This window comes from Pseudophryne corroboree, chromosome 10 (genome assembly GCF_028390025.1).
Source record: "Pseudophryne corroboree isolate aPseCor3 chromosome 10, aPseCor3.hap2, whole genome shotgun sequence".
NCBI lineage: Eukaryota > Metazoa > Chordata > Amphibia > Anura > Myobatrachidae > Pseudophryne > Pseudophryne corroboree.
In genome coordinates, this window is record NC_086453.1 from 192,531,907 (window position 1) to 192,549,818 (window position 17,912).

The 17,912-nt window shown below is 48.2% G+C and overlaps 1 protein-coding gene across 1 annotated transcript; it reads left to right on the forward strand.

Moving 5' to 3' along the window:
- The first annotated feature begins 1,918 nt into the window (after nt 1-1,918).
- LOC134965411 (taste receptor type 1 member 3-like) lies at nt 1,919-11,291 on the forward strand. Its single transcript, XM_063941869.1, has 3 exons — nt 1,919-2,992; nt 9,499-9,619; nt 10,278-11,291. The coding sequence occupies exons 1-3, from the start codon at nt 2,837-2,839 to the stop codon at nt 11,192-11,194; spliced, it is 1,194 nt and encodes a 397-aa protein (XP_063797939.1). The 5' UTR covers nt 1,919-2,836; the 3' UTR covers nt 11,195-11,291.
- The last annotated feature ends 6,621 nt before the right edge of the window (nt 11,292-17,912 follow it).

Sequence of the window (17,912 nt, forward strand, 5' to 3'; positions counted from 1 at the left end):
TGCATCCCCTCCTGTCACTCACTGTTCTGCCCCCCCTCATGTCACTAACTGCTCTATCACCCCTCATGTCACTCACTGTTCTGCCCCCCTCATGTCACTCACTGTTCTACTCCCCCCCTCATATCACTAACTCTTCTACTTCCCCCCCTCATGTCACTAACCATGCTACTCCACCCTCATATCACTAACTGTTCTGCCACCCCTCATGTCCCTAACTATTCGGACACCCCTCATGTCACTCACTGTTCTGCATCCCCTCATGTCACTCACTGTTCTGCCCCCCCTCATGTCACTCACTGTTCTGCCCCCCTCATGTCACTAACTGCTCTATCACCCCTCATGTCACTCACTGTTCTGCTCCCCCTCATGTCACTCACTGTTCTGCCCCCCCTCATGTCACTCACTGTTCTGCCCCCCCCCTCATGTCACTCACTGTTCTGCCCCCCCTCATGTCACTCACTGTTCTGCCCCCTTCATGTCACTCATACTGCTTTCAGACTGCCTGAGGCGGGTCGCACCCGGGAGCCTGACATGGGAGCTCCCAGTGTGTGACCCGCCTCAGGCGCCCCGCCGCCGCTGACTGCAACCCAGCATATTGCCGGGTTGGTGATGTCAGCAGTGACGCGGTGGAGGCGGCGCTTGGAGATGAAATGATCTCTAATCACCGCCCATATACAGAGAGTGAAGGGAAATGGCTGGCATCGACCCGGCTCCCGTTCACACAGCACAGTGATCCGGGTTGAACACGAGTTCCACCCTGCTCACGACCAGGGTTGAAATACCGGGTCACTCGACCTGGTATTTCAACCATTGCACCTTTCAGACCACACATGAACATGGGTTACGCGCGTTTATGTGCCAATAACCTTTGTTCAGAGGTGGTAGTCTGAAAGGGTTATCACTGAACTACCCCTCACCCCTCATGTCACTCACTGTTCTGCTCCCCCCTCTATCTCACTCAATGTTCCGTCTCATCCCCATCTCACTCGCTGTTATACCCCCCCCCCCCCCTCATCTCACTCACTGTGCTCTGACCTCCCCATCTCTCTAATAGGGGACTAGACTATAGGGGGGCATCACTACTGGGGGCAAAACTACAAGGGGGCAAACTACAAGGGGGCTAAACTACTGGGGGTCATAACTACAGAGGCTAAACTTCTGGGGCTAAACTACAGGGGGCATTACTACTGGGGGCTAAACTAAAAGGGGCCAAACTACTGGGGGCTAAACTGCAGGGGGCCTAAACTACATGGGGAAAACTACACGAGGGCTAAACTACACGGGATAAACTACTGGGGGCATTATCACTGGGAGGCTAAACTAAAGGGGGGGTAAACTACTGAGGTCATAACTGCAGGGGCATTACCACTGGGGCTAAGCTACTGGGGGCATAACTACAGGGCATAACTACTGGGGTTAAACTACAGGGGGCTAAATGACTGAGGGCATTACTACAGGCGACATTACTACTGGGGCAATACTACACAGGGGCATTACCATTAAGGGCATTACTAATGGGGGTACTACTAATGAGGGCATTGTAAAGGGGGAACTTCATAAGGGGCATCACTCCTGGGGACATACAGGGCACTACTATTGCAGGCATTGCATTAGGGGCACCACTACTATGGGCTCTATATAAGGGGCACTACCAGTACAGTGGACATTGCTTAAGGAGCACTATTACTGTGGGCATGGCCGGATTAACAATGGGGCTAATGGAGCTGCAGCTCCAGGCCCACCATCAAAATAGGCCCACCATCAAAATAGGCAAGGGGGGGGGAATTCCTGCTACAGCAGTCAATAACCAGCCAAGGTCCCGTTCCCCTAGTCAAGACACACATGCCGCACAATTGGTAGATGATGCCGGCCTTGCCGGCATAGTGTACTGTACACCAGGGAGCTGGAGAGAGGACGTCGGCCGCACGCCGGGGAGCCAGAGAGGGTACGTCCCAGCAGCAGCACCCTGCACTGCCTGAGTCCCTCACTTTTCCCACGTGTCATGCTGTGTACTCCTGTGGATTTCTGGACACTCCACTGAACCCCTGGAGGTCCATGAATAGTGCTGTGCTCTCCCTGGGGAAGGGTCAGTGCAGGGACAATCCCAACCACTCTCCTTGCTGCCCGGCGCCATTTAGAAATGCGGATCGGAGGTAGGATCATTGCAGCAGCATGAGCCCAGCCATTCTACTCCCGAGGCAGCGCTGGGCTGGCGCTAGAGGAGCTGTCAGCGGCGCCGGGAGGTGTGACAGCAGTGGAGGAAGGTAGCTGCCAAAACATCACCGCTGACCGCACTTCCTGTCTCCCGGTCCCCGCACCACACTGTCTGGCTCCAGTCTCCTGCACCGCATTGCCAGTCTCCTCTGGCCCCCGCACCGCGCAATCTGGCTGTCGTCCCCCTCACTGCACTGTCTGGCTCCCGCCCCCCGCACCGCACTGCCTGTCTCCCAGCTCCTGCATCGCGCAATCTGGCTGCCGGCCCCCGCATCGAAGTGTCTGGCTCCGCTCCCGCCCCATGCACAACCCCGTCTGGCTCCTGGTCCCCACACAGCATCGTCTGGCTCCCGGCTCCTGCGCTGCCTGACTGTTGGCTCCTCCTGCACCATGCTGCCTGTCGGTCCCTGCACTGCGCTGTCTGGGTCACGGCCCCCGCACTGCACTGTCAGGGTCACGGCTCCCGCACCATGTTGTCTTGCTCCCGGCCCCCTACAGCCCCGTCTCACTCCCGGCCCCGCACAGCACCGTCTGGCTGTCGGCACCTGCACCGCGCTGTCTATGTCACGGCTCCCGCACTGCACTGTCAGGGTCACGGCTGCCGCACCATGTTGTCTGGGTCATGGCCCCCACATCGCGCTTTGTGGGTCATGGCCCCCACAATGCATTATCTGGCTGTTGGCCCCCGATCCCCATAGCATGCTTCGGGGACAGACCAAAGAAGAGGAGGCGGATTGCTTTGTCTGGAGCCAGGGGATCTGCTGAGTCTGGAGAGCTGGTGAGTAACACACACACCACTCTCTCTCTCTCTCTCTCACTCACTCACTCTTTCCTAAGAGGCTATACCTGGTGCAGTGTGTATAAGGGGCTCTACCGTGTGCATTGTGTATATGCGGCTCTACCTGGCACAGTGTGTTTAAGGGGCTCTACCTGGTGCAATGTGTATATGGGACTCTACCTGGTGCAATGTGTTTAAAGGGCTCTACCTGGTGCAATGTGTATATGCGGCTCTACCTGGCACAATGTGTAAAATGCGCTCTAGCTGGTGTAATGTGTATATGGGGCTCTACCTGGTGCAATGCATATAAGGGGCTCTACCTGGCACAATGTGTATATGGGACTCTACCTGGTGCAATGTGTCTAAGGGGCTCTACCTGGCACAATGTGTATATGCGGCTCTACCTGGTGCAATGTGTAAAAGGGGCTTTACCTGGTGCAATGTGTATATGGGGCTCTACCTGGCGCAATGTGTATAAGGGGTTCTACTTGGTGCTATGTGTATAAGGGGCTCAATCTGGCACAATGTGTATATGGGGCTCTACCTGGTGCAGTGTGTATAAGAGGCTGTACCTTGTACAATATGTGTAAAGGCCCATATAGACGGGCCGATGTGCGAGAGATGTGTGCTGAGTGAACCGCTCAGCACACATCTCTCCCGCCGCTCAGCACAGCGCGATCTGTGCTGAGCGTGCAGGAGGAGGGGGCGCTCATTTCACCCAGCGGGCGAAATGAGCGACCCGCTAGATTGACCTGCACGGCAGGCCAATCTAGCACCAGCGATAGCGATGCGCAGGGCTGCGCATCGCTATCGCTGTATGGGGTACACACGGAGCGATCCTGCTTAAATTCTAAGCAATCTAGTCAGATTGCTTATAATATCGCTCCGTGAGTACCCCCCTTAAGGGGCTCTGCCTGGCCCAATGTGTGTAAAGGGCTCTACCTGGCATATCATGTACAAAAGAGGCTCTACCTGGCGTTATGTGCATAAAAGGGGCTCTACCAGGTGTCTATAAAGGGTACTACTGTGTGGCGTAATGTGACTGACGGATACTACTGTGCAGTGTAATGTGAATTGATACTATTCTGTGGCCACAACCCTTCCCCGTGAAGCCAGCCCCCTTCTGTCTCTAGAGGACACACAGTGCCTCCCCAGCCAGCCCCCTTCTGTCTCTAGAGGCCACACAGTGCCTCCCCAGCCAGCCCCCTTCTGTCTCTAGAGGCCACACAGTGCCTCCCCAGCCAGCCCCCTTCTGTCTCTAGAGGCCACACAGTGCCTCCCCAGCCAGCCCCCTTCTGTCTCTAGAGGCCACACAGTGCCTCCCCAGCCAGCCCCCTTCTGTCTCTAGAGGCCACACAGTGCCTCCCCAGCCAGCCCCTTTTGTCAGCTCTCAAGGTATATCTTTGTTTCAATAATCGGCTTGCTGGAGATATAATTTGGCATTTATATCAGATTTTTCATTTTTTTCAAACACACACACACACACACACACACACACACACACACACACACACACACACACACACACACACTATATATATATACACACACGCACACACACATTATATATATATATATATATATATATATACACACACATTATATATATACACACACACACACATTATATACACACACACACATTATACACACACACACACACACACACACACACACACACACACACACACACACACACACAGCACTGGTCACAACCCCCATATCAGTAGCCACACGCCTGCCATACTGGTCACACCCCACGTGGAGGCACAAAATAGGCCCTTCAGAAATATCAGCTCCAGGCCCATGAGGACCTTAATCTGGCACTGACTGTGGGCATTGTATGGCTGCAGGGGTAGTTCATGGGGTCCCTGGGCAGCCACAGTCACAACCAGGACCGCACACTGCTTGCACCGAGGGTTGGACACTAGATGCCAAAGCAATAAACAGGAAGATGCACATGCGTTGTAATTGGTGCCCAGAAGTATCAGGACTGTTTGCTGCCGGCGCCAGCCATAAAGAGAAGGGTCATGGGCACATAGAACTCCTGACCACGAGCAGTTCAAGGAAGTGTGGCAACTGCAGCCAAGAGCACCCGGACTGGAAGCATACCCCCAGCCTGGTTAGTATGTGGCTCCCATATATAAGTGGCATTACAGTGTGTGGCATAATGCTTAAGGGGAATTATGGTGTTTGGCATAAGTTGTAAGGGATATTGTTATAGGGAGGAAAAATGACAAGTTATGTAAGGGGCATGAATCAGGATCAAAAATATAGTGCTATGGATTGTTTGTTGGAGGGGAGACCCAAAATGGTAGCTTGCCTAGGGCCCCATGATGTCTAAATCCGGCTCTGGGAGGCATTATGTTAGAAGACAGGCTTCACTCAGATTACTATATAATAAAATAATGCCTTTTGCATCACATGAACATTTGACGGTACAGTCTTCAAAAATCTCCTGTTTGTTAATGTGTTGTTAATAGAAAGTGTTCCCCACTGAAACCACAAGAGGGAGGTGTTTTACTAAATTTCAGGATTTTAGTTGAGCAGTAAGTATGCCTTTATAAGTGTGTAATAAGGAAGTACATGCAATGTAGGGAAAGTTTATCCACTGAGATGCAAAGTCATTCTAACTCGTCCGCACGCAGTGGTTTGTCGCTGCGGTGCGAACGTGTCTGGAATACGCATGCGTGGCGGCCGCACTGCGCACGCGCATCGTTGCCCGGTGACAGGGGTCGCCGGGTTACATTGCGCTCAACGAAGAAAGCGGTCGCAGAGACGACCGCAAGAAGATTGACAGAAAGAATGCGTTCCTGGGCGTCTCCGGACCGTTGCCTGCCATTTTCGGGGAGTGGAGAAGAAAACGCAGGCATGTCCAGAAGAACGGAGGGCGGATGTCTGACGGAAAGCCGGCTCCAGCATCGCTGAGATTGTTGCACAGGGTAAGTATGTCCAGGGCTAGTCTTGTTCTGCTTGAAAAATGTTTAGCTTAGCAGGGCTGCACAGGCGATCGCAGCCCTGCAAAGCTAAAATACACTCCCCCATAGGCGTGGACTAGTTGATCGCAGCAGCAGCAAAAAGTTGCTGGCTGCGATCAATTCGGAATGACCACCATTGGCCCTCATTCCGAGTTGATCGCTAGCTGCCGTTGTTCGCTGCGTAGCGATCATTAAAAAAAATGTCAAAACTACGCATGTGTTTGGGCCGCAATGCGTACGCGCGGCGTAAAGGTACAAAGAGCATAGTTGTTTTGCACTGCTTATAGCGCCGATTCCATTCGCACATCCGATTGCAAGGAGATTGACAGGAAGTGGTAGTTTATGGGTGTCAACTGACTGTTTTCTGGGAGTGTTTGGAAAAATGCAGGCGTGTACATGCGTTTGTGTCTGACGTCAATTCCGGGACCTTCATCGCAGCAATCATTGCACAGAATAAGTAACTACAGGACTGGTCTTGTTTTGCACAAAATGTTTTTGTACCGCTTGGCTGCGCAGGCGTTCACATTTTTGCAAAGCAAAAATACACTCCTCCGTGGGCGTCGACTATGCGTTGCACGGCTGCTAAAAGTAGCTAGTGAGCGATCAACTCGGAATGAGGGCCATTGGGTCTAATTCACGTTTGCACACAAATGCAATTGTAATTTTCCACTAACGGGTGTTCTATAAGCATCACAACTGTCTAGACTGTTCATCGCAGAAATCTTCAGATTACATGGCTTACCTATGGAAAGTGAACCAAGGCTTGGAAACTTTTCTGTAGTTATTCATGTCCTCATCCCAAGACAATTGGTTACACTTTCTTCCAATGGAAGAGTTTGCCCATAATAACCTCTTCCACTCATCTTGTGGATCAACTACGTTCTACACCAACTATGGATTTCATCTCCGAGTCCAGGAATTTCAACCTTTACCTGCTCTCCTAGTCCCTGCTGCAGACCAAGCTCTCCGTCAACTCTGTAAGGTTTGGAAATAAGTGCATGGCTTACCTATGGAAATTATTTCCGTCTGTGGTCCACATTTTATCGATAAGTTCTGGAAATCGCTCAGATCGTTACTAGGTATTAAATTAAACTTCTCCCTGTACCATCCTCAGACAGATGGGCAAACAGAGAGAATGAACCAAGACTTGGAAACTTTTCTGTGGTTATTCATGTGCTCATCCCAAGACGATTGGTTAGACGTTCTTCCATTGGTAGAGTTTGCCCATAATAACCTCTTCCACTCGTCTTCTGGATCAACTCCGCTCTACACAGACTATGGATTTCATCCCTGAGCCCCGGAATTTCAACCTTTACCTGCTCTCCTAGTCAATGCTGCAGACCAAGCTCTCCGTCAACTCTCTAAGGTTTGGAAACAATTGCATGGGGCCTTGATCAAGACTTCCAAGTGATATAAGTTTTTTGTGGATAGAAACTGGAGGGCAGTTCCTACGCTCAAAGTAGGGGATCAAGTTTGTCTCTACATGTAACTTGAGACTCTACATGCAAACTACAAGGTGACTAACTACTGGGGGCAAACTACAAGGGAACAAGCTACTGGGAGTTAACTACTGGGGGCAAACTACAAGGGGACAAGCTACTGGGGGCAAACTACAAGGGGACAAGCTACAAGGAAGCAAGCTACTGGGAGCAAACTACAAGGGTGCAAGCTACTGGGGACAAACTACAAATGGGCTAACTACAAGGGGGCAAACTACAAGAGGGCAAGCTACTGGGGACAAACTACAAATGGGCTAACTACAAGGGGGCAAACTACAAGAGGGCAAACTACTGGGGGCTAACTACAGAGGGGCTAAACTACTTGGGGCAAACTACAAGGGGGCAAGCTACTGGGGCCAAACTACAAGGGAGCAAGCTACTGGGGCTAACTACTGGGGGCAAGTTACTGGGTACAAACTACAGAGGCTGAACTACTGGGGTTAAACTAAAAGGGGGCTAAACTACAGGGGGGCATTACTACTGGTGGCTAAACTACAAGGGGGCAAACTACTGGGGGCTAACTACTGGGGGCAAACTACTGGGGCAAACTCCTTGGGAGCTAAATTACAGGGCTAAATAACTGGGGGCATTACTACTAGGGGGCTAAACTACTGGGGGCATAACTGCAGGAGGCTTTACCACTTGGGGCTAAACTAGACAGGACACTTCGACCCGTGGGAGGGACAGCGGGAGAGTGTTCAATTAGCTGGTCTATCCCGCTGTATTCAGGACAGTTGGGAGGCATGAATTGGGCAGAAGCTAACCCGTGCAATAAGACACCCTTTGCAATTGCATATTTTGTGTATAGTGCCGCATGGTTGCAGAAACAGCGCTAACATCAGTGCATATCGTGTCACCACACAGAACACCTCTGTAGATACGCAGGCTGAGCTGTTCTACCGGGATGCACAGGCCTCTCCAGTAGCAAGTGTGACCGCAGCTACTAAAATATGCACTCCCAGAAAACGCCGTCTGATTGGCCATGACACGCCAGCGTTTGCATTGCCACGCCCCTTTGCCACACCTAAATGCTGACTTTCTGTCATTCACTTTGCAACCAAAATCTTCCTGCGCCCGCGAATCACTCAGTGCATGTGCGCACTGTGGCTCATGTGCATGCGCACTACGAAAACATGCCACTTTGCGTCTGCATCTGAATGACCCACCACATGCACAGTCTATTGATAATTGATCCATTGTGTGATAATCAGCTATTGCATACAAACATGAAGTAGGTTTATGGCCCCATGAGTTAGGCCCTATTGAGTACACTCCAGTACTTTTCTGCACGTGAGGCTATATGTAATTATGCTGTGTAATTACGTACATCTATCTACTCTAATTGTGAAGCTATTACATGGTTTTAGCATTCATTTTTATATATTTATTAGACATACAGTACAATATTATATATTTATTTTAATATTAATAGATTCTGTTGTCTGTCTGTGTCTGTGTTTTTTATAGTCAGTTTTAATATAAGTTTGGTATTCACTGGATATTAGATATTATTCATTAACACTAATTTAGTGCTGGCATTGGTTTTATTTTATCACATTTTTGTTTTTACTGTTTTCCCTTTTTTTAAAGAAAGATTTAGTGCCAGAGGGTTAGATGTCCTGTCAGCACTGTTCATGGTAATGGTGGAAGAAGTCTGTCAGAGAGAGACATAGCATTCTCCATTGCCTACACCAGAGGTTCTCAAATGCGGTCCTTTATGGCACCCCAGTGGTCCTGGTTTTAAGTTTATCCATACTTGGCCACAGGTGACTTCATTAGCACATCAGTCAATTTGATTTAACCATCTATGCTGATCCATGGATATAAACCTGGACTATTGGGGGCCTTGAGGACCGCGCTTGAGAGAACCTCTGGCCTAAATTAATGAAAAATCTGATCTGGATGCTGATAATATCTTGCTGACAGTTTTACCATTCAGTTTGTAACTGAATTAGTTCACAGAGAGATGAATTATGCTGAGAGTATCCTGTCTTGCTGACATTGTAGTTTGTATGTGTTTTCATCACAGATACCTGAGTCTACCTGCTCCAGACAATGCTCAGATGGCCAGGTGAAGATAATCAAAGACTTCCAATCCTGCTGCTTTGAATGTACTACATGTCCTGAAGGAACCTATGCAAATTCTACAGGTGATTATTACATTTACATGTGGGCCATCACTCTACATTCAAGAGGGTTAATAATCTTTTTAATGAGAAAGTTAATTAGAAAGGTTAATATATTTAGCTTACTTTTCTCCAACAAGCAGAATGGAATCCAACCATTCAGCATTGAAGTAACATTTATAATTTGCATACTGTAAAATTATACAGGACAGCTGATTGGTTGCCATGGGCAACTTCTCCATTGGCTCACTTCTTCACTCTTTTCACTGCTTTGCAGTACATATCCTCCAAGACTGCTGCTTTCTGCAGGAATATTTAAGACTAGTTATATGTCCCCTGTGTGCTCCCACCAGCATCATAACACGCAAATGCCAGGCCGCATAGAAGTAGTTGGGAGAGTAGACTTGCAATCCACTCCAGATACCCACACTTTGCTCTTCTAGGCCAGGGATTCACTGCACATAGGCTGACCACAATGCATGTGCAGAACTGCGTGGCATCCATAGTGGATGGACCAGTGGATTGGTGGCTTTCAGCAATGCCAGGTCCCAGAGTAGCTGCATGGGGTGCTTTAGGGGAATTCTAATGTAGTAAAGATGTAACCTATCATGTTTTTCTCCTATGTTGCTGGATTCTACAATTTGCATTCATAGTGAAACATTTGTTATTTCCTTTCTCACAGAGTGCACATCATGTCCTGCCGGCCAATGGTCCATGTCAGGAAGTATAACCTGCCAGCATCCCACTTTTCTCTTTCTAACATGGCAAAACTACTATGTTATTGCTCTCCTTGGATTCATGGGACTAATCATATGCCTTATCTTCTCAGCCATGGTAATCTTATTCCAGCACCGTCATACTATTCTATTTGTTGCTTCTGGTGGGCTTCAATGTTTCATTATCCTACTTGGTCTGCTAGGTATGTGTGTCTCTATCATTTTTTACATTGGAAAACCCTCCGACTTAAAGTGTCTTCTACAGCAGCCCTTGCTGTCCCTGAGTTTTACCACATTACTGGGACCCATACAGGTGAAATCCATGCAACTTCTGTTTTGTTCTCTATCAAGAAGATCATGTCTGTACAAACTGATACACCCGGGCAGGTGGATCACCTTACTTTGTACTTTGCTGGGTCAGTTTCTCTTCTGTGCTATGTATGTGAAGTCAACCCAACCCTTCTCAGTGGACGTGTCATCCTTAGATGTGAGTTCATTAGTTATTTATCTTAGTTGTAAATACGAGCCATTGCTACAGTTCGGTTTGATGTTTGCCTACAATGGGCTCCTAGTCTTGCTTTCTTTTACATGTTCCTTTATGGCTGAGAAACCAGTCCATCAGTATTATATGGCAAGAGATATAACTCTAGCAATGCTCACTCTAATTCTGGCCTGGATAATTTTCATTCCCACCTATGTCAGTGCAAGTGCTGCCTACAAATCTCCCATTCAGATGTGTTTTATTCTTAGCAGCTGTCTGGGGGTTTTGTCAACCATTTTTTTCCCCAAATGCTATCTTCTTATCTATAAAAAGGAGTTAAACAGCAGTGAGTATTTTGGGACATACATTCCAACGAGACAAGATGAAAAGGCAACAGAATGAAGACGCATGTTGTGTTTCATGCATAAAATATAATGTATTCTAAAAAACATGCATGATTTGATATTTTCTTAATAAAATAAACAATGTTGCCCCATGATCTGTTATGCTTTGTCATGCCACAAGGGGACATAAGTGCATGGACATCAGAGGTGGATCTAGACCTCAGGGGCCCTAAGCAAAATACCGATTTAGGGCCCCCCTCCCTCACACAGTACATACCACTATATTTTCATTTCTGCTTTATGCCCATTACATTATTTGTTGTTTTCCTCCTTATATACTACTAATGTATTACTTTCCCATTCACTAACTGCACCATGTTCCCTCTCCTCTAATTTCCATTATTACACCTCTCTGCATTTAGATCAGTGCAACCCTCATTGAATGTAGCAGGTCCCATACCCCATTATTGCACCCTCACTCACTGACTGCACTGTATATGTGTGCCCCCCCCCCCCCCCTCCCTCCCTCCCTCCCTCCCTCACAGCCATGATAGCATACTTGCCTACTTTTAAAAAAGATTTCAGGGAGATTGTGAAAGTAACACCTACTGTATCAGCGCTGGCGTATACTTCTACATTTGAGGGGGGTATCATGAAAATGACTTTCATCCAAATCTAAATGAGCCCAAAGTCAGTAAGATCTACTTGTTGAAGAAAATACCCTCATATTATGCAGGATTTGTCAGTATATTGTGTTTTACAAGAAGTTACATATACTGTATGTGACCACAAGCAGGGCCGTTTCTAGCCAATTTGGCTCCCAGTGCGAGATTTAAAAATGCGCCCCCCCATTCACATAAAAAAAAAATGCGCCCCCCCCCCCCCATAGATATAAAGAGTGAAAGCATGCGCGCGCCGAAGGCGCGTGCGCTCCCGACAAGGGGGCCTTTCCTCATTAAAATGGGCAAAATGGGCGTGACCTCATCTGATCTCATCATCACGGCCACAGGATAAAAAAAATAAAAATAAAAAAAGGCCTCATTTTACACATTACAGCAGGCACGCGACCCCATTTTACACAGCACGGCAGGCAAGTGTCCCCATTTTACACATTGCGGCAGCACGTGCCCCCATTTTACACATTGTGGCAGGAAAGTGTCCCCATTTTACACATTGCGGCAGGCACGTGCCCCCATTTTACACATTGCGGCAGGAAAGTGTCCCCATTTTACACATTGCGGCAGACACGTGCCCCCATTTTACACATTGCGGCAGGAAAGTGTCCCCATTTTACACATTGCGGCAGGCACGTGCCCCCATTTTACACATTGCGGCAGGAAAGTGTCCCCATTTTACACATTGCGGCAGGCACGTGCCCCCATTTTACACACTACAACAGGCAAGTGTCCCCATTTTACACATTGCGGCAGGCATGTGCCCCCATTTTACACACTGCGGCAGGCACGTGCCCCCATTTTACACATTGCGGCAGGCACATGCCCCCATTTTACACATTGCGTCAGGAAAGTGTCCCCATTTTACACATTGCGGCAGGCACGTGCCCCCATTTTACACATTACGGCAGACTGCGTCCCCATTTTACACATTCCGGCAGGCAATTGTCCCCATTTTACACATTCCGGCAGGCAAGTGTCCCCATTTTACACATTCTGGCAGACAGGTGTCCCTATTTTACACATTAAGGCAGGCAAGAGTCCCCATTTAACACATTCCGGCAGACTGCGTCTCCATTTAACACATTCCGGCAGATAGGTGTCCCCATTTTACACAGTACGGCAGGTGGGGGGGGGGGGGGAGGGAGAGAGAGAGGGAGAGGGGCTGACTTACATTTCAAGCGGTTCTTCCCGCTCTTCAGCCGCCTCTCCCTCGTCTGTGCGGCGCCGCCGCCGGCCGGCTTGGCTCCCCCTTCTCCCTCCTCCCAAGTGCCCAGCTCGGGAGGGCGGGGTTTCGTGGAATGACACGATTGCGTTGTGACGTCACGACGCAAACGCGTCATTCTGCAAAACCTCGCCCCTCGAGCTGGCCACTCGGGAGGAGAGGGGAGGAGGGTTTCAAAGTCCTCAAAAAGTGCCGTGGCGGGCGCCCCGTGCGGTTGCACGGCTCGCCCGCTGCAAGAAACGGCACTGACCACAAGAAACCTTATTTAAAATGCATGTAGCCATAGGGATCATTGTGCCTTATAATTAGAGATGTGCGGCGGGCACTTTTCGTGTTTTGGATCTGGATTGGTTTTGCCAAAACCACCCTTTTGGGTTTTGGTTTTGGATCTGGATGATTTTTTTTTTTAAAAACACAAAAACAGCTAAAATCACAGAATTTGGGGGTAATTTTGATCCTACAGTATTATTAACCTCAATAACATTCATTTCCACTAATTTCCAGTCTATTCTGAACACCTCACCTCACAATATTGTTTTTCGGACAAAATGTTGCACCAAGGTTATTGGATAAGTAAGCTAAGCGACCCAAGTGGGCAGCACAAACACCTGGCTCATCTAGGAGTGGCACTGCAGTGGCAGACAGGATGACACTTTTAAAAACTAGGCCCCAAGGAGCACATAATGCAAAGAAGAAAAAGGAGGTGCAATGAGGTAGCTGGATGTCTAAGCTAAGCGACCCAAGTGGGCGGCACAAAAACATGGCCCATCTAGGAGTAGCACTGCAGTGTCAGACAGGATAGCAGTTTTATAAACCAGGCCCCAAAGAACACATAATGCAAAGAAGAAAAAGAGGTGCAATGAGGTCGCTGGATAACTAAGCGAAGTGACCCAAGTGGGCGGCGCAAACACCTGGCACATCTAGGAGTGGCACTGCAGTGGCAGACAGGATGGAAGTTTTAAAAATTAAGTCCCAAACAGCACATAATGCAAAGAAAAAAAAGAAGTGCAAGATGGAATTGTCCTTGGGCCCTACCACCCTTATGTTGTATAAACAGGACATGCACACGTTAACAAACCAATTATTTCAGCAAAAGGGTCTGCCACAAGACTGTGGCTAAAATGATTAGTTTGTTTGGGCCCCCACAGAAAAAGAGCAATTAATCTACCCACCAAAATAGAAGCAATTCATCTCTCCTTGCACAAACTGGCTCTACAGAGGCAAGATGTCATCCTCATCCTCCGATTCCTCACCCCTTTCAGTGTGTACATCCTCCTCCTCACTAGTATTAACTCATCCCCACTGGAATCCACCATCACAGGTCCCTATGTACTTTCTGGAGGCAACTGTTGGTAAAGGTCTTCCTGGAGGAATTTATAAATCATTTTGATGAACATCATCTTCTCCACATTTTCTGGAAGTAACTTGCTACGCCGATCGCTGACAAGGTGACCGGCTGCACTAAACACTCTTTCTGAGTACACACTGGAGGGAGGGCAACTTAGGTAAAATATAGCCAGTTTGTGCAAGGGCCTCCAAATTGCCTCTTTTTCCTGCCAGTATATATACGGACTGTCTGACATGCCTACTTGGATCCTGTCGCCCATATAATCCTCCACCATTCTATCAATGGTGACAGAATCATATGCAGTAGACATAGGTCATAGGTCACATTCCGCTTGAGTTGACAATTTACTCACCAGCAGGTCTTTGCACCTCTGCACACTTGTGCCTGCCAGAAAGAGATACAACGTAGGCTTTAAACCTAGGATCGAGCACGGTGGTCAAAATGTTGTGCTCTGATTTCAACAGATTGACAACCCTTGAATCCTGGCAAAACGACTGAAGGGCTCCATCCACAAGTCCCACATACTTAGCGGAATCGCTCCATCTTAGCTCCTCCTTTAATTTTTCCAGCTGCTTCTGCAAAAGCCTGATGAGGGGAATGACCTGACTCAAGCTGGCAGTGTCGGAACTGACTTCACATGCGGCAACTTCAAAGGGTTGGAGAACCTTGCACAAGATGGAAATTATTCTCCACTGCGCTTAAGTCAGGTGCAATCCCCCCTCCTTTGCCTATATCGTAGGTGGATGTATAGGCTTTAATGGCCTTTTGCTGCTCCTCCATCCTCTGAAGCATATCGAGTGTTGAATTCCACCTCGTTACCACCTCTTGCTTCAGTTGATGGCAGGGCAGGTTCAGGAGTGTTTGCTGGTGCTCCACATGGTGGCTGAATGCCGAAAGTGGCCCGTAATTTTTCGGGCCACTGAAAGCATCTCCTGCATGCCCCTGTAATTTTTCAAAAAACTCTGAACCACCAAATTATTTGTATGTGCAAAACATGGGACGTGCTGGAATTTGCCCAGATGTAATGCACGCACAAACTTGGTGGCGTTTTCCGATATCACAAATCCCCAGGAGAATCTAAGTGGGGTAAGCCATTGTGCGATGATGTCCCTCAGTTTCCGTAAGAGGTTGTCAGTGGTGTGCCTTTTACGGAAACCGGTTATATACAGTGTAGCCTGCCTAGGAACGAGCTGGCGTTTGTTAGATGCTGCTATTGGTGCCGCTGCTGTTGTTGCTGCGGGAGGCAATACATCTACCCAGTGGGCTGTCACAGTCATGTAGTCCTTAGTTTACCCTGTTGCCCTGCTCCACGTGTCCACTTGTCCATGGTTAAGTGGACACTGGGTACAGCCACATTTTTCAGGACACTGAGGTCACTTTTCTTAATGTCCCTGTACAGTCCAGGAATCGCTTTCCTAGTGAAGTGGAATCTAGATGGGATTTGGTACCGGAGACATACTACCTCCATCAATTGTGTAAATCCCTCTGCACCAATGGCGGATACCGGATGCACGTCTAACACTAACATAGCTGTCAAGGCCTAAGTTATCCTCTTTGCAACAGGATGACTGCTGTCATATTTCATCTTCCTCGCAAAGAACTGTTGAACAGTCAATTGCTTAGTTGAAGTAGTACAAGTGGTCTTCCGACTTCCCCTCTGGGATGACGATCGACTCCTAGCAGCAACAACAGCAGCAGAAGCAGTAGACGTACCACTCAAGGATCCTCCGGAGGAATCCCGGTTAGGAGAGGACTCCTTAGTCATGTCAGTGACATGTCCTGCAGGACTACTGGCGTTCCTGACTGAGGAGGAAATTGACGTTTAGGGAGTTGGTGGTGTGGCTTGCAGGAGCTTGGGTACAAGAGGAAGAAGGGATTTAGGTGTCAGTGGACTGCTTACGCTCTTACCCAAAGTTTCTGAACTTGACAATGACTTATGATGAATGCGCTGCAGGTGACGTATAAGGGAGGATGTTCCTAGGTGGCTAACATCCTTACCCCTACTTATTTCGGATTGACAAAGGCAACATACGGCTTGTCACCTGTTGTCCGGATTTGTGGAGAAATAATTCCACACCGAAGAGGTTGCTTTTTTTGGTATTTTGCCCAGGCATGACAATGGGCTTATTCATCCCATGGACAACAACTGTCTCCCTCGGTGCCTGATTTAAACAAACCACATCACCATCAGAATCCTCCTCGTCAACTTCCTAGTCAGCGCCAGCAACACCCATATCCTCATCCTGGTGTACTTCAACAGTGACATCTTCAATTTGAATATCAGAAACTGGACTGTGAGTGCTACTTCCATCACTTGCAGAGGACGTGCAAATGGTGGAAGGAGCCACCTCTTCCTGTCCAGTGTTTTACTGAACTTTGTTTTTTTGGATTTTACATGCCCTCTACTATGACATTGGGCATCAGCCATGGCAGACGATGTTGATGGCATTTCATTGTCTATGTCATGACTAGTGGCAGCAACTTCAGCACTAGTAGGAAGTGGTTCTTGATCTTTCCCTATTTTATCCTCCAAATTTTTGTTCTCCATTATTTTCCTGGAGTTATTTAACAAGATGCGGCACAGTGAAGCGTACCCTATACCACACAGGGCAAACCCTGTAAAAATTATTTGGATTAAATATTAATAACCCTTTTATTTGGAGTAAATAATATACAGCACAGGACAGCACAACTGGACTTATACAGCAGTACCACTGGACTTATACGGCAGTACCACTTTACTTATACGGCAGTGCCACTGGACTGGGCTTATATGGCAGTACCACTGGTCTTATATGGCAGTACTACTGGACTTATATGGCAGTGCCACTGGACTTATACGGCAGTACCACTGGACTTATACGGCAGTACCACTGGACTTATACGGCAGTACCACTGGACTTATACGGCAGTACCACTGGGCTGGACTTATACGGCAGTACCACTGGACTTATACGGCAGTATCACTGGACATATACAGCAGTACAACTGGACTTATACCGCAGTACCACTGGACTGTACTTATACGGCAATACCACTGGACTTATACTGTATGGCAGTATCACTGGACTGGACTTATATGGCAGTATCACTGGACTTATACGGCACACCACTGGACTGGACATATACGGCAGTGTCACTGGACTTATACGGCAGTGCCACTGGACTTATATGGCAGCACCACTGGACTTATAACAGCACAGGGACACCACCACTGGACTGATGCAGGACAACACAGCACCACTGAATGGACTGGCCTTATACAGCAGCACTGGTCATATGGCAGCAGAGGACACCGTCACTGTGACTGGACTGATGCAGCACAAGACACCAACACTGGACTGATGCAGCACAACACAGCACCACTGGACTGATGTAAATATTAATCCTTGGTTTGAGAATGAATTTTCTAAAAACCTTAATAAACTTATATACATGTCCTCCATGCATCCAGATGTTCATTTTTTTTCTTAATTAGAATTTTATTGTAGTTTCATAGAATAAGTGATGGGGGGGGGGGGTACAGAAG

Coding starts and splice junctions, on each gene's coding strand:
- LOC134965411 (XM_063941869.1), top strand. CDS start 2,837: ATGGCCCCCACATCGCGCTTTGTGGGTCATGGCCCCCACAATGCATTA. Junction 2,993..9,498: donor CTGCTGAGTCTGGAGAGCTG/GTGAGTAACACA, acceptor TTTTCATCACAG/ATACCTGAGTCTACCTGCTC. Junction 9,620..10,277: donor AACCTATGCAAATTCTACAG/GTGATTATTACA, acceptor CCTTTCTCACAG/AGTGCACATCATGTCCTGCC.